Source organism: Stegodyphus dumicola, chromosome X1, assembly GCF_044657685.1.
Source record: "Stegodyphus dumicola isolate Sdum_Otavi_A_Nest chromosome X1, ASM4465768v1".
In the NCBI taxonomy this organism is placed as follows: Eukaryota; Metazoa; Arthropoda; class Arachnida; order Araneae; family Eresidae; genus Stegodyphus; species Stegodyphus dumicola.
The window spans coordinates 164,247,488-164,261,994 of record NC_140780.1 but is presented as its reverse complement, the minus strand read 5'-3'; the positions used below and the strand labels follow the sequence as shown (position 1 = coordinate 164,261,994).

General features: G+C 31.2%; 1 protein-coding gene across 1 annotated transcript in view; it reads left to right on the top strand.

The window, feature by feature from the left end:
• The window catches only part of LOC118186311 (myeloid differentiation primary response protein MyD88-like), a 60,145-nt gene extending 47,394 nt beyond the window's left edge, over positions 1-12,751 (top strand). The window contains exons 6-7 of the mRNA XM_085807004.1: positions 6,479-6,570; positions 10,415-12,751. Of these exons, the coding sequence (XP_085663130.1) occupies positions 6,479-6,570; positions 10,415-10,995 (673 nt within the window). The 3' untranslated portion in view covers positions 10,996-12,751. The remainder of the gene's footprint in view (positions 1-6,478; positions 6,571-10,414) is intronic.
• The last annotated feature ends 1,756 nt before the right edge of the window (positions 12,752-14,507 follow it).

Here is a 14,507-nt window from a genome sequence, read left to right as displayed (position 1 = left end):
GGTCAAGTTAATTGACAGCTCATTTGATTAGGAATTGACTGTATAAAGGATCTTTGAAATCTGCATTTTACATTAAAAAATTTGGTGAACTCAAATTTTTATTACTTTCTGATAGCATTACATTTTAAGAACTTCAAGTTTTGTGAATTATTTTTGTGGGTCATTCATAAAATGGCTGCCTAGCTGGTATAGTGGTTAGTGATCCTAACTGCCACAGCAATGGTACCGGGTTCAAATCCCAGAGAAGAGATGGTTGTAACTGTCCATCCCTTCCTAGGAGGCAATGATGGCCACTTATTAGGTGCTTCCGTAATGAAATGGCATCACTTCTGCCCTTGTAATGGCTGTTAAATAAAGAGCCTGGCTATTTAAAAAAAAGTTCATAAAATTGAGAGTTTGTTGTATAATATCCACTGTTTTCCATAGTGCTGCAGTATAATGTAGTGAGTGTAAAATTATGTGTAATGAATGTGATAAAAAAACACTTTCCATTATCTAGTAATCACACTGATCTGTGTGATGGTGTGAAATGTGTGTATGGTGAGTGAACTGTGAAGCTACATAAGGCAAATGAACTGTATCAGAATTTTTTTTAAATGTAAGCTTAAGTTAAAGCGTAAGTCATGTATTACACAAAAGTTTAAATTTTTAAGTATTTTGGGAGCCTTAAAAATTAGATTTTTAAATGACGGAATCTACTTGTACTACTATTAATATGTCCTGAAATAGTACCTCGTATGCAGAAAGACAAACATGAAATTTCATAGCAGCAGAGATTTTATTGATTTTGCAACTTACTTCATGACATCCAATTTTATTAACTGCATTGACTATGAAGCAAAAAAAAAAAAAAAAGTTATTTCCTTATCTTAGCAAGTATACTTTTCTTATGAATTTTGTATATACAGAAAATAACCTTAGTGAAATTATACTTGAAACTAGTATCTTTTGTATAATATGACATGACATTCTTGAAAGCCAAAGCTCTGCTGGAGAAATAAGGTAAGAGGGGCAAGTGTATTTAGCATTAAAGTAAATGGCTACCTCGCTAAATTGACGAGATATCACCAAGCTGACGAGTTTTGGTGACTAAATTTTGTACTCAGACTTGTCGACATTTTTTGTCCGTTTCCTGTATAGTTGTAATCGGTAGTGTAGTTGAATGTCTATAATTGTGCCCTGTGACTGTAACCATATCTGCCTTCCACTAATTTCAAGAAATGGAAGGTACTATAAATTTCTCAGCAGCAGGTGGAAAACTATCAGTTTTTAGTTTTTAATTCAGAGCTGACTTTGGAGTATTGACAGATCCTGCAAAATTCACTCGCACTTTGCGTTATATTGTATTTAATATTATTAATAGAAATGTAAGCTACTGATTGTACTCTGTTATATATAGAAGTGTAGGAGTACTTCTGTGAAAAGTTCCTGAACTGTAAAATGTTTCTTTTGGGAAAATAAATTTTATCAAGCTATCCTCTGTTCTGTGTGCATTCACGAACCCATAAGCACACAACATTATTATTTGATTGTTGCCAAAGAAGCTAGCAATGTTTACTGCACAAATCACGCAAGTCTACATTTTCTTTTATAGTAACATTTGGCACCAGTGCAAGTGTTTGGAACTACTCTGGTTGTTTCATCCAAAACTCAGTTACTAATGAAATGGGTTAGCTGTTTAAGATTTTTTTTTTAATCCCTGCCTTTTCACATGTAAAGTTCTGCTGTGGAATGCCATAATGATGCCTGCTTTTAATACATTTCCTCACTGCATTGTCATTATCAAATACTTACCTCAATGTGGCAATTTTTAGAATCCCGTCTGATTCAGCATGCTATATGTATGCAGTGAGGCTAAGGCCTCAAGTTAAATGCAGTTATAATGTTAATCAGATGTCTGACACAAAAATTATATTTTAAAGTTTTTTGGTCTTGCCTTAACATTTTAAATATGCAAGTGAACAAAATCAGTTTTGATAAAACAACAAGGTATTTTTAATGCAATATATATAATTTTTAGCCATTAAATTTTTAGTTTGATAGCTAAGATTTCTTAGTTTTGTTGTTTTATTGTTAAATTGCATGGTTTTAAAATAACAGAAATTTACTTGTGAAATCCTGCCTTATTCACTCTTTAGACTCTAGAGCATTTTTTTTTATTATTATTACTTTATGTGTTGGATGTGCTATGTCTGTCAAAAGTTCTGCAGTTTTTCAAATCAAATAGTTTTTTTTTTTTTTTTTTTTTTTTTTTTTTTTTTTTCTTTCAATTATTCTGTTACTTCGGTATGAACTGACTTTGATTAAATATAGTCATTCCTCTTCACATTGAATAATTCTTGCTTGCATTGTGGCATAAATTTTGTTTCAATGCAGTTCCAAGAAGGGAAAATCCAAAAGTATAGTTTTGTCACAGTATGCTATTTTATTTTAAGAAAGGGAAAATGGGCTTGTAAGTTTTGTGCTGTTTATGGAAAAAGTGCTGCGTCTAATGACAGTTTGAGGCTGGTGTGGAAATTTCAGCCTCAAAATTAATGCCCACTTTGGATGACCATTCTCTGTAAACACTGACCTATTAGAAGAATCTGTTGCTGTAAATCTTAAAGTTATAGCGTTCAGAACTGTCAGTCAAACAAAATACTCCCAACAGTACAGTATTTGATCATTTGAAGAGGATTACTATGTATACATACTCTATATTATAACTGAGCACAATATGCTTACTCTAGTTTATGCATGTGATTCTTTGCTAGGAAAAAAGTAAAGAAATGACTTATTACTGAAAATGAGAAGTGGATCTTGTACAGTTGTGTTACAAGAAAAAGATCATAGAGTAAACCAAAAGAGTCTTCTGTAGTAAAATTGAAAAGGGGCTACACCCCCCCCCAAAAAAAAGTAATGATTTGTGTATGGTGGCACTTGCAAAGGAATTATGTACTATGAATTGTTGCCACCAAATCAGATAATAAAATCATATTTCCAAATGGCGTTTTTAGAGCAGAAATCGAAGCATAGTGCCCAGAACTCGCCAGTCTTCAAAGTATCTTTCATCACATTATTCGGCCCCATGTCTGATGAAAAATTATTGAATATGGGTGAGATGTATTTTTCAACTCTTGTCTCCCTAGACCATGCCTTCTCAAATTTTAATTTCTGTAGGTCACTTCAGAATTTTCTGAATGGCTTGAAGTTCACTTGTCAAACAGCACTCAATAACTTCTTTACAAATAAGCCTAATGTCTTTTTTAAAAAGAATATTTTCCAGCTGCCTGAAAGATGGCAAAATACTATAGAATAAAGTAATACTAATGTGATTCAATGAAAGTTTCTGCTTCATTTGTATTTATCATGAAATAACGGCAGAACCTCTCAGATATGGCATTGATATAAGTTTTAAATGTTTATGTTGTTTAAGAGTTTGAGGTGGAAGAATCCATTATTTCATATAGGCCTATTTGATTAGATGGCTTGTCTAAAGAGTAATATTGTGACTAAGCAAACATAATGAAACAAATATGGGACTGATTTTGGTTTAAAATAAAAACTTATATTTGAAATTTTTGTAATATTTGAAGAAGTCAAAAGAATGCAGTTGAAAAATCTGCCTGAATTTCTTGGTATAGGTGTAAGTAATAAACTAGAAATAAAACATGATCGAATCTATGAATAGACACCACTCGATATTGGAAATGCGCAGCTCTCCGACGCACGTGAAGTAAGATATAAGGGAAGGAACGTGCAGAATGGGCAATATTCGTGTTGTTATTTTTGCCAGACGAATTATCGAAGAAAGTTGGTTTTTGTCCCATAGGATACGTGTAATAGGAGAGAATGGCCAGGCCGCCATCAACGAAGGCACTTCCAGCAGATAAGCGATTTTACGAGGGATATGGTGATCTCCAGAGGCAAAAATTTATAGTTCTTGGAAAAGTATGCAATAAGGTATCCAGTAGTAGAACTAAGTATTTTAACATGCATTTAAAATGTCCTATCCTGTTAAACTATGTGTGTGTGGTTGCCAAACGTTGGGTTCTGTCTATAAAAATTACTGATGCGGAGGGTGTTCGTTAACTCCACTTAAGAAATTTCTAAAAGGTGCTGCCCTCTGTAAAATCTTAAAATGCGAAAACAGAACTGGCTCAAAGTTGAGGAAAAGGGAAAAATAGGTTATAAAAGATAAGTCTTGACTATCCAGAAAACATAGAAAATGTCAGATACATGGTAACAATTCCAGATAGTTGAATACATCAAAATTTAATTCATGTTAGAAAAGACAAATAAATGGAAGAAGTTTTTAGTCTAAAATTATATTAACTGTAATCTTTTTGTTACCAATTTGAATATCAAAAGCTTACATTTCAAATTATGTAAGTTTTTTAATGCATTTCGGAGTATAAAAGCCAACATCTTTTGTAACCCTTAAACATGAAAGTTAAACATTTTAACCAATTGTGGGATTTGGTGGAGCTGTTGCCAAACTTGCGCCAATCATTCCAGTAAAAGTTTAATTGAACAGATCATTATTCATATGGTTAGATAATAAAAAGATACAAATCATACATGCAGCATATAAAAAAACTTAAAATATTTATAATGTTGCATTGCTATTGTTTATCTGTTTTCAAATAAGTTTGCACATCATGCCTTTTTTATGCCATGATCATTCAACTTAGACAGTACTCCACCATGTACTGTTTCATAGAAAGGAGACCCAAAATATGAATCATCTTTTCAAAATGCAAGGAAAAAATATGACTTATATCCTTCTCAAAACTTGAACCAGCTTACTGGAAATTAATCAGGCTTAAATAAAATCAAGATTACATTTTTATGATTGTGATACAATGCCATGCTTATCCATTTTGGGGATTAAATCACACTATTTGTCAATAATGCATGTGGGCAAATATATTCGGATTAGTTAAATGCCAAATGGTCAGGCTTTAACTGTAATATTTCAAGAATTTTATGAATTCCAAAATTTATTTTTTTGAAGGTGTCATATGTTCCTAAGATTGGTTTCTGCATTCTCATCAAGTATGTAATTTTTATGACAGTTTTGAGTTTCTTGACAGTGTGTAATTTCTTATACTAATTTTGAGAGTGTAAAGAATGGACACTGTAATTGAGAGTGTTATCGAGTAAATGAAACATCAAAAACTGATTAACTACCTGTTTAAACAATTTGGGAGTATTGTTTTCAAATTTATACAGTCAAAAGTCGTTAATTCGGACACCCATAATCCGGAATGATCTATAATCCGGACCTCAAAGCTACAAACTTTCTGCGCATGCGTCGCGTTGACCGTAAGACAGTAGACCTTTATGGCTGCGAATATGCGTGTGTGCATGCGCAAAAGACGTTTACGAATGCGCGTTTAATGTATAACAGACAGTATAAGCTAAGCTAAAATTATCTAATTCAGTTAATGTTGCAGATTGCGTTGTTCCTTAATCTTCGAATTGGATCCGTCTTATTATTTTTTGCAGACTGTTAGAGCAATTTTATAGAAGTAAGCTTGAACCTTCGATTATGTCAAATAGAATTTCTGATATATATGTACTAATATGTAAAGGGTCTACAAAGCGAAAGTATGTTTCGAAGTCCATTAAACAAAAAGTGGAATTGCTGCAAAATATGGATAAAGGTATAATCCTTTGTTTATCTAACCATTCCGAAATCTGTTTATCAATTTCACGCAGCTCTGCGGCTGGGGGGAGGGGTGGTCGCGACAGCACACAATGAACTGGAAGTTGATCTGTCAGCACTATCCTTATCTTCAGGGCAGATGTTTCATTTTATTTGGCTTATAATTCCTTACTAAATGTAGTATTTCATCTCGATATATTCCATCTTTGATATGATTTAAATCAAATTCCTCGTCATTATAATTTGCTTCCGATAGCGAAGAAAGTGACACAGAGGTTATTGAAAACGAAAAAATTTCGATTGACAAATTAGTCGGTATTCTCGACACAGCAATTATAGGACTTGAACAGCCGAACTTTGTAACTGAACAAGAAATTATGTCTGTTTATAGAATTAAAGAGAAAGTATTATCGCATAAAAAACAAAGCAACTTAAACAACTTAAATTGAAAGAAATGTTTAATAAAGTAAACAAATAAATATTAAGCTTTCCTTTTTTGTAAATTTTGATACCCTTTATATCATAATTATTCTTTATTTCATAAATTACCGTTTCATATTTTTAATTTTATAATTTCTGCATGCCATCTTACCAGATTAAAACTGATGATCTATAATCCGGAAAAATCGATAATCCGAAATCGCCGAAGTCCCGACGAGTATGGATTAACAACTTTTGACTGTAGCTGTTTTAATCCTGATGTATTTTATTGTAACATAGTTTAAACTTCATTCATTTGTTCAGTGGTAAAATAATTTAATGACAGGATAATGTGTGTAACCTGTCATATATTTTTGTTTCTTTCACATGCTTTGTATTTTCATACAGATGCAGACGTATGTTGATAATCTTATCTCCAGATTTCCTGAAAAGTCCAGCTTGTGAATTTCAGGCTAGCTTTGCTGCCGGCTTAGCTATTGGTGAGTATGTTTAAAAGATTGATATGAAAGAGATTGCACATATTAACCATAAAATTGCTCTCTGAATTTAGCTTTTGAAGAGTGATTTTGTTTAGAATGCTTTAGTGCCATTATGAAGTTATAACTTGATATGTAAAAACTACTTTATGAATGCAGATATTTGCTTTGTGAAACTTAATGATTTTTTTAAGTCGTTCCAACATACAGACTTCGGCATTAAATATAGAAATATGTAGATCATTATTTTTTCATTAATTTTAAATTTAGATGTAATTATTTGAAAAATGGATATAAAAGGAGTGTTATATTTCTTTATTCTAATTGAAATATTTCCTCTTCAGTAGATTAAAAAAAATTAAGCAAAATAATAAAATAAAAAGCAAATTGTTTTTCTCGTTCAAAGTGTCAAAAGTAAATGGATACAAGTTTTTCCCCTTCTTACTCTTAAAAAAATTAAAGTTTTTATGCTTGTCTGAACTATGGACTTTAATATGTAATTTGACTAAACTTCGTGTGGCAGTTTGTGTCTTCTAAATGAAAGGTTAATTTAATGATGTTATGAGAAGATTGTTACTAGTGTGCATGTTCTGCTGAGTGTTAAAAATTTATTCCTTAGTGGCAAAGATTTCTTTTTATTATGTTTGACAATTTTTTTCATTTATTAAGAAAAATATTTCCGTATAAATAATTTAAATGTTCATATAGAATGTAATTCTTATGAATAAGGTTACGTTGTTGTTCCTTAGATTCATGTGCCAAAATAATCTGCAAATCAGATATCGAGAAGTCATTTTCATTAGGCATCAATTTCTTGCATTCCTAGGTATTTATAGAGCAACTTTTTATGGATTCCATTTCAAAATCATATCCTTCACTAAAGCAGTTCTTTTTTAAATAATGAGTTTGTTTCAAAATGAAAACAGTACCGTATTTAGGTTATTTTTTGCCATATTCATTACTGCATTTTTTTCTATCCTAATAAGATCGTTTCTGGTCATTCAGATAGTCTTGAATCTGCAACATGTTTTAAAGTAGTATTTAATATTTGGACTCTTCAGCTAGTGCAGAATAAATGTATTTTGGTTTTGCATAAAAAATATCCACATTCTTTTGACAAGTTTGATTTTCTTGATGATTTCAGTTACTTTAAGAACTTACTTCACACTCCCTGGAAAGGAAACCAAAATTAAAAATATCTATATGTATCTAGATTACTATTTTTGTGAATGCTGGTGTAACTGCAAAATTGTGCATTTGTTTTGTTGTTCACAGTTTTCACCGAAAGTGTCATTCGCTGTTAAGCTAGGCTAAAAGTATACTTTACTAATTCCAAAGAATTTAAGTTAATATAGGACATTGCGTTGTTCCTTAGCTTTCTGAGTTGATCCCACTTATTATTTTTTGCAGGCTGTTATAATTAAAACATTTTTATGAAAACTAAAGTTTGAACTTTCGATATGTAAAAAAGAGTTTCTAATTAATGAGCTGCAACAGGATCTACAAACCGAAAGCATGTTTCAATGTCCATTAAACAGAAAGTGGAATTGCTACAAAAAAATTGATATAAGTATATCCATCTCAAAATTATTGAGGAATATGGCATTGGAAAGTCAACTGTATGTGACATAACAGAAAAAAAGAACTTGATCTTTTTGAAGAATCTTTTGTGGATTCCGGCACCCCATTTGCGATGAATAACAGAAAAATTATTCGCTATGCTAAAAGTGACGATCATGACAAAGTGATGATTGAATGGTCAAACAGAGACGCAGCAAGGTTATGACATTGACGGGTCCAGTGCTCAAGCCAAAATATTTCATGAAAAAATGAACTTAAAACCTGAATGCACATATTCAACAGATTGGTTAGTCAAATTTTAAAATTGCTGTGGTATAATGCAATTAAAAATTTCAGGTGAAAAAGCTTCAGCTGATACTGGAGCTGCTGAACTATTCGCAGATGAATTCATCGAACTCATTAATAATGAAATGTTATCTCCGGGACAAATTTACAATGCTGATGATGCTGGTCTTTTCTGGCATTATGTACCGTGAAATACCTTGACAACCTCTACAGAAAAGCCTCCAACTGGAGTCAAAGATTTGAGAGGTAGACCAACAGTTTTAGCATGAGCAAATGCTGCAGGAATGCACAGGTGTAAACTTTTCGTAATCAGAAAAAATACGCGACCTCGAGCATTTAAAGGAGTAAAGATTTCTCCATTATATATCATGCAAATAAAAAAGCTTTGATGATGCAAGCGTCAATGTATGATTAGTTTGAAAATCATTTCATACCAGAGGCTGAGCAAAATTTGAATTTGGTTTTTTTACCTGATGGTGCAAAAATTGTCCTGAAAGTTTTAATGAAAGATAATGTATCCATGTTATTCATCCCTCCAAACTGTACGTCCATCATTCAGCCTATGGATATCGGAATAGTGTGCATGCTCAAATGCAAATATAAAGTAGCATTTTTAAATTCCATTGTTAAATTTCTTAAATAATGGCAAGATTATTTTTGAAAATTAGAATTTATTAGAATTTTTTTAATATTTTAGCATAATGTCTGCTTGAACATCGCAAGATCATGGGAGGACGGGCCTTCAGATACTTAAAAAATGCTTTTCATAATTTATGGCCAGCTACCATATGTCATCGTAAGGATGATGAGGATGATAGCTGTGAATTTGAAGGCTTTTGGATATTGCAAACCACAGGTGAAATTTTCCAGTTAATGTATTTTGTAAAGAAATGTGGAGAATCAGTAATAAATGAAGATGATATAACAGAAGTTTTTCATTTCAATGACAGTGCTCCAATCATCAGTCAATTAATGGACATCAAAATATGTAATATGGTTCTAGATCCAGAATATACTGCTACCAATACTGAAGATAGAGAGGATATTGAAAACGAAAAAATTTCGATTGACAAGTTGGTAGGAATTCTCGACACAGGAGCTACAGGACTTGAATGGTGGAACTTTGTAACTGAACAAGACATTATGCCTGTCTATAGAATTGAACGGAAAGTATTAGTGCAAAAAATGAAGCAACTTAGACTATTTATATTCAAAGAGATGTCTAATAAGGTAAACAAATATTAAACTTTTTTTTTTTTTTTTTTTTTTTTTGTAAATTTTGTTGTTACCTTTTACTTCATAAATCATGATTTGTAATTTTATAGTATTTAGATGTCATCTTACTAGGTATTTAACTGATGATCTAATATCTGGAAAAATCCCAAATCCAGAATTGTGGATGTCCCGACAAGTCCAAATCTCTTTGTACTGTATTCCATATAGAGATGGAAGATTTTTTGCACAGGAAGAAGTACATCACTAAGCTGAAGTGAAAGAAATTTCATCATAGTCTAATAGCACTCAAATACTGATTATTTTAAATAATTACAAACTCCTCTCATCTAGCTAGAACTAAGTAGTATTAGATAGCTTATGGTGAAAATGATGGATGGGGTTCCTTGATTAATTTCAAGTCAACTGATTTTAAATAATCATGTACTGCATCGTCACTTTCAAAAGGTCATTGCATAACTAAAGCAATTTTTCTACTTGGATTCTATTTCTACGTTTATTACCTTGACATAGTTATTACTGTACTGGGGTTTAATATGCCTAAGTTTATATGTTCAGTAATTTTTTTTAGTTTTCTCACCATTTTCCATTACATTTTTAATGAATTTGTCTTTTTTGTCAAAACAAGATATTGCTCTGTGTTCCTAACACTCCATTTATTCTCTTTTAATCTTTTTATAAGTTTTATATACTAAAATTTGTATGTCGGTTAAAGGAAACTTACATGTTTATTTTTTTCCTTTTCCAGAACAAAGACAAAGAATACTTATTCCAATAGTTTTGGCTCCCTGTGAAATACCTTTAGTTTTAAGGTATGTTTCTAAAATTGATTTTACCAAAGCAGATATTCAAGATTGGGTTTGGGATAGACTTATCTCATCTCTTCAAGATGTTTGTACTTCCATGTTTATTTCTTCTGATAGAAATATGGCATCAAAAGCTAATTCAGTTCCCCAGCTTGAATCATCTGATACATCTACACCTGCAATTACGTATCCCCCAACTGTAACTCAAGCAGCAGTTACATCTGGTAATTATTCACTCAGTATTTCTACAGCAAGTACTTGTGCTTCTTCGGTTCTTTCTTTTCCTGAAATATCAGTTAATTTGCCTTTAGTGCCTGCTAAAACATCACCCCAACCTAAGCAGAAACGACGCTTCTGGTGGAGCCCTTCATTAAAAGGACGTTTTTCTGCATATAATTATGCCTCTTCCAGTGCATCAATTTCTTCATCAAATGCAACAAGTGGATTTCATAGTCAAGGTGACAATATGTTTGATAGTTCAGATGTTTCCACTGAAGTGTGCTCTCAAGATACATCTGTGTAATATTTTGCTGCAAATAGTATAACTGCAGTGAGATTAACTATTTGAGATATTTAATGAAGATAATAAAGTGAGGTTTTTAATTGGGGAATCATTGACTCTAGGATAAAAAATAACTGTACTGAATGTAAAATATTCAATTTAAATGTGTTGTCTTAATTTTGAATATTTATTGCTCAGCATACGAGACTTAAAATATTTAGCAAGTTTTTTGTGCAAATTAAATGTGACTTACATGTGCATTGTATTATGGCTAATCATATATATGATGAGAGACATAGTAAAAAATCATTTAATCCATTTGTTATGTTTATTATAATTTTAATTTAGGAAGCAAAGAATTGATTTCTGCTACCATTAATGTACTTAAATATTAGCTAAGTAGCGTATTGTGCATCTTTGAAAATAATCTATGAAGAAAGCTGATTTTTTTAAGGATAAATTCATTTAATTTTTAGAGCTGCTAGTAACTGGTAGTTACTGCATGTTTAATAGAAATTCATACAGTAAATTATCTGCTTGGGAACTTATGATTTGATGATGCATATTGAGCAGTAATACTACTTATATTAAAGCATTTCTGAAATGAATATTTGTGGTTTATTCTTCAAGTTAGAAAAATTTGACTGTGTTTAATTTTTTTAATTATATATAAAGTTTTTTTTAAGACAAGCACTGTTACGTTATACATATTTTCATTAAGAGATTCATAAATTTTTCTACTGTTCTTGGAACTTAAAATGGATAATTTTTTGGGGGGGAGGGAGGAGCAAAAAGGTCCATGTGTATTATTAAAAAAGCATTTAATTTGAAGTTGCATTTATTTATATATAAATACTTACTTTGTATGAAGAATTACCATCTATGTCAATGACTTAATTTTTGCGTGTGAAACACACCAAAAAAAAAAAAAAAAAAAGCGTGATAGAAAATTACATTAAATCTTAGTGCCTTGCCTAATGTTCTGTAAATCTTAGAGCATTTGACATCAGTTTGTTGGTGTGGTTTTTCTCATTTCTGTGGTATATATTCTTTGCTTTAAGGTGTTAACTGGAATACAGTGCCTTAGCATCCTTGTAAAAGCCAGAAAATGATATAGACCATAAAAAATTTGCAGAGTGTCCCATGATGCTCTTTGGAAATCAATTGCAGAAACAAACCATATCATCTGGTTTTATAAACATAAATTTCCCTTTTAGAATGATAGAAACACTTATTCTTGTAGGCCAAACAGGAGATGCATGTAAATGAAATACTTATGACTGAGCATATCTTCAGCTCATCTGATTATTGAAAATTTCTTATTTACTGTTTGTTAAACAAATTGTGGCTGTCTGTATATGGAACTCCCTGTGTAAAAATGTTTTGCATTCTTAAACAGTAGTAGTTAATGATATATATAATTATTTTAGTGTCTTGAGTAGAAAAAGATTTAGAAATATTATTTTATAATTTAGCTGTAGTATTTCTGTATATGTATATAAAAATAAATTATACTCTCAATAATTCCATTACACATTTGTAGTCTTTTCAGTTATTAATATATATGTATGAGAAAAGTTTTTGTTTAGTCCTGCATGAAAATTTAAATGTTAGAAAATCTGTTTTATTATAATGCTCTTTGTGGAAATAGTAAGAAAGACAAATTTTGCATTTAATTATTGTGAACATTTCGTCTTTTAATATTAACAATGTTGAAAAAAAAAGATGTATGTTTTTGTATTGGAAATATTTTTTATAAATTTGTTCATAAAGTTGTTTTATGAAATAAATATATTTTTGAAAACATTGTATTTGCTTACATTTGTTTGTACAAAGTAATATTAAATCATAAATTTTGAATTTACTCTTTCAGACGTGGTAAATAACAGTAAGGTTAAATCCAAAATATTTAAGTTAAAGCTTTAGTTTTGTAAGCTACTAGAATTCCGAACTGAAAATTGCCAAAGTATATATGTACAGTAGAATATCATATATATATATATATATATATATATATGATATTCTACTGAATTTATCTGAATGTGGATTAAATGTGTGTAACCATCAGAAAGGCTATAAATAGAATTCATGTTACACACAGGAATTTGTGTAGGGGTTTATAGCAATGATTCTATCTAGTTCTTTAATCTGCAGACATTCTACCACCAAAGTGATCAAATATCGACAGTGGAAGGGGTAAATTCACAGATGCTTGAAGCCAGTACCCTGACTTCTTTCTGTTTCCTTCAAATATAGATTGAAATGTGTCTGTGTATCAGAATGCATCATGCTTTCCAAGAACTAATCCCTGTGAAAGGCATACAGTTCTAGAAAAACAAAATCATTCACATTAATAAGTACTAAAAAATTATAGCAATGATTCTATCTAGTTCTTTAATCTGCAGACATTCTACCACCAAAGTGATCAAATATCGACAGTGGAAGGGGTAAATTCACAGATGCTTGAAGCCAGTACCCTGACTTCTTTCTGTTTCCTTCAAATATAGATTGAAATGTGTCTGTATCAGAATGCATCATGCTTTCCAAGAACTAATCCCTGTGAAAGGCATACAGTTCTAGAAAAACAAAATCATTCACATTAATAAGTATTAAAAAATTATGCATTGCTGAATTACTAAAATCAGCTGCAAGTAACTGAAGTATTTTGGAGATTTTAAAAATTTACTTAAAATTACATAAAACATAAATGGCATTCTGCTGTCATGTATCTAGAATGATTAGTTCTGATTATGCTAATATTTGAGTATTGAAAAATAAGGAAATTTGTTTGAATAGTTTGGTAAAATACAAAAGTGTGCCAGACAGATTTTGGGGAAAAGAATACTGCAATGGAAAGTTTTAATTTTTAGGCTCTTAGTTCGCTATCACTGACATGCCTTTGTCTTTAACCCATCAAATTGCAGGAGAAATTGGAGTGGCCAGCTAGGCATTAGGTGAAGAAGAGCACAAAAACAGGTTTCTAACATCAAATCTATGTACATGCTGAAATTGAAGTCAAATGAAGGAATTGTAACCTGACTGATGTGAAATGAAGAGATTTTGTTCTGTGTTTCGCTGTATCATCCACATAGGTTGTTTTTAATTTGTGTTTAGTTAACTAGTTTTATTATTTGACTTTAATAATTTTATTTTTATAGTATTTAAAAGTGCTTTGATTAGAAAAAAAGGCATTTTTCCCATACTCAGGATTTTGTCAGCATACAAGTTTTAGAAAGTGAAATAAAATTTCGAATATATAATGAAATGTTAACGTTTTACATCAGAATACTAATAGGGGGACTGGAAAGTAATGTCGTTTCTGCACATGTTGACAACAACATGCTAGGGGCAGAAGTGGAAGCAAATCCATATCAAACACTCTTAACCAACCTTGGTCGACCATCCAAGAACATTTAAAGCAGAATGGAAAAATAAGCAAAGCAGGTGTTTGAGTCCCCTATAATCTGTCCGAAAAGAACAAAGCCAACCTATCCATCACATGCAACGTATTGCTTCAACGTCACCATACAGAA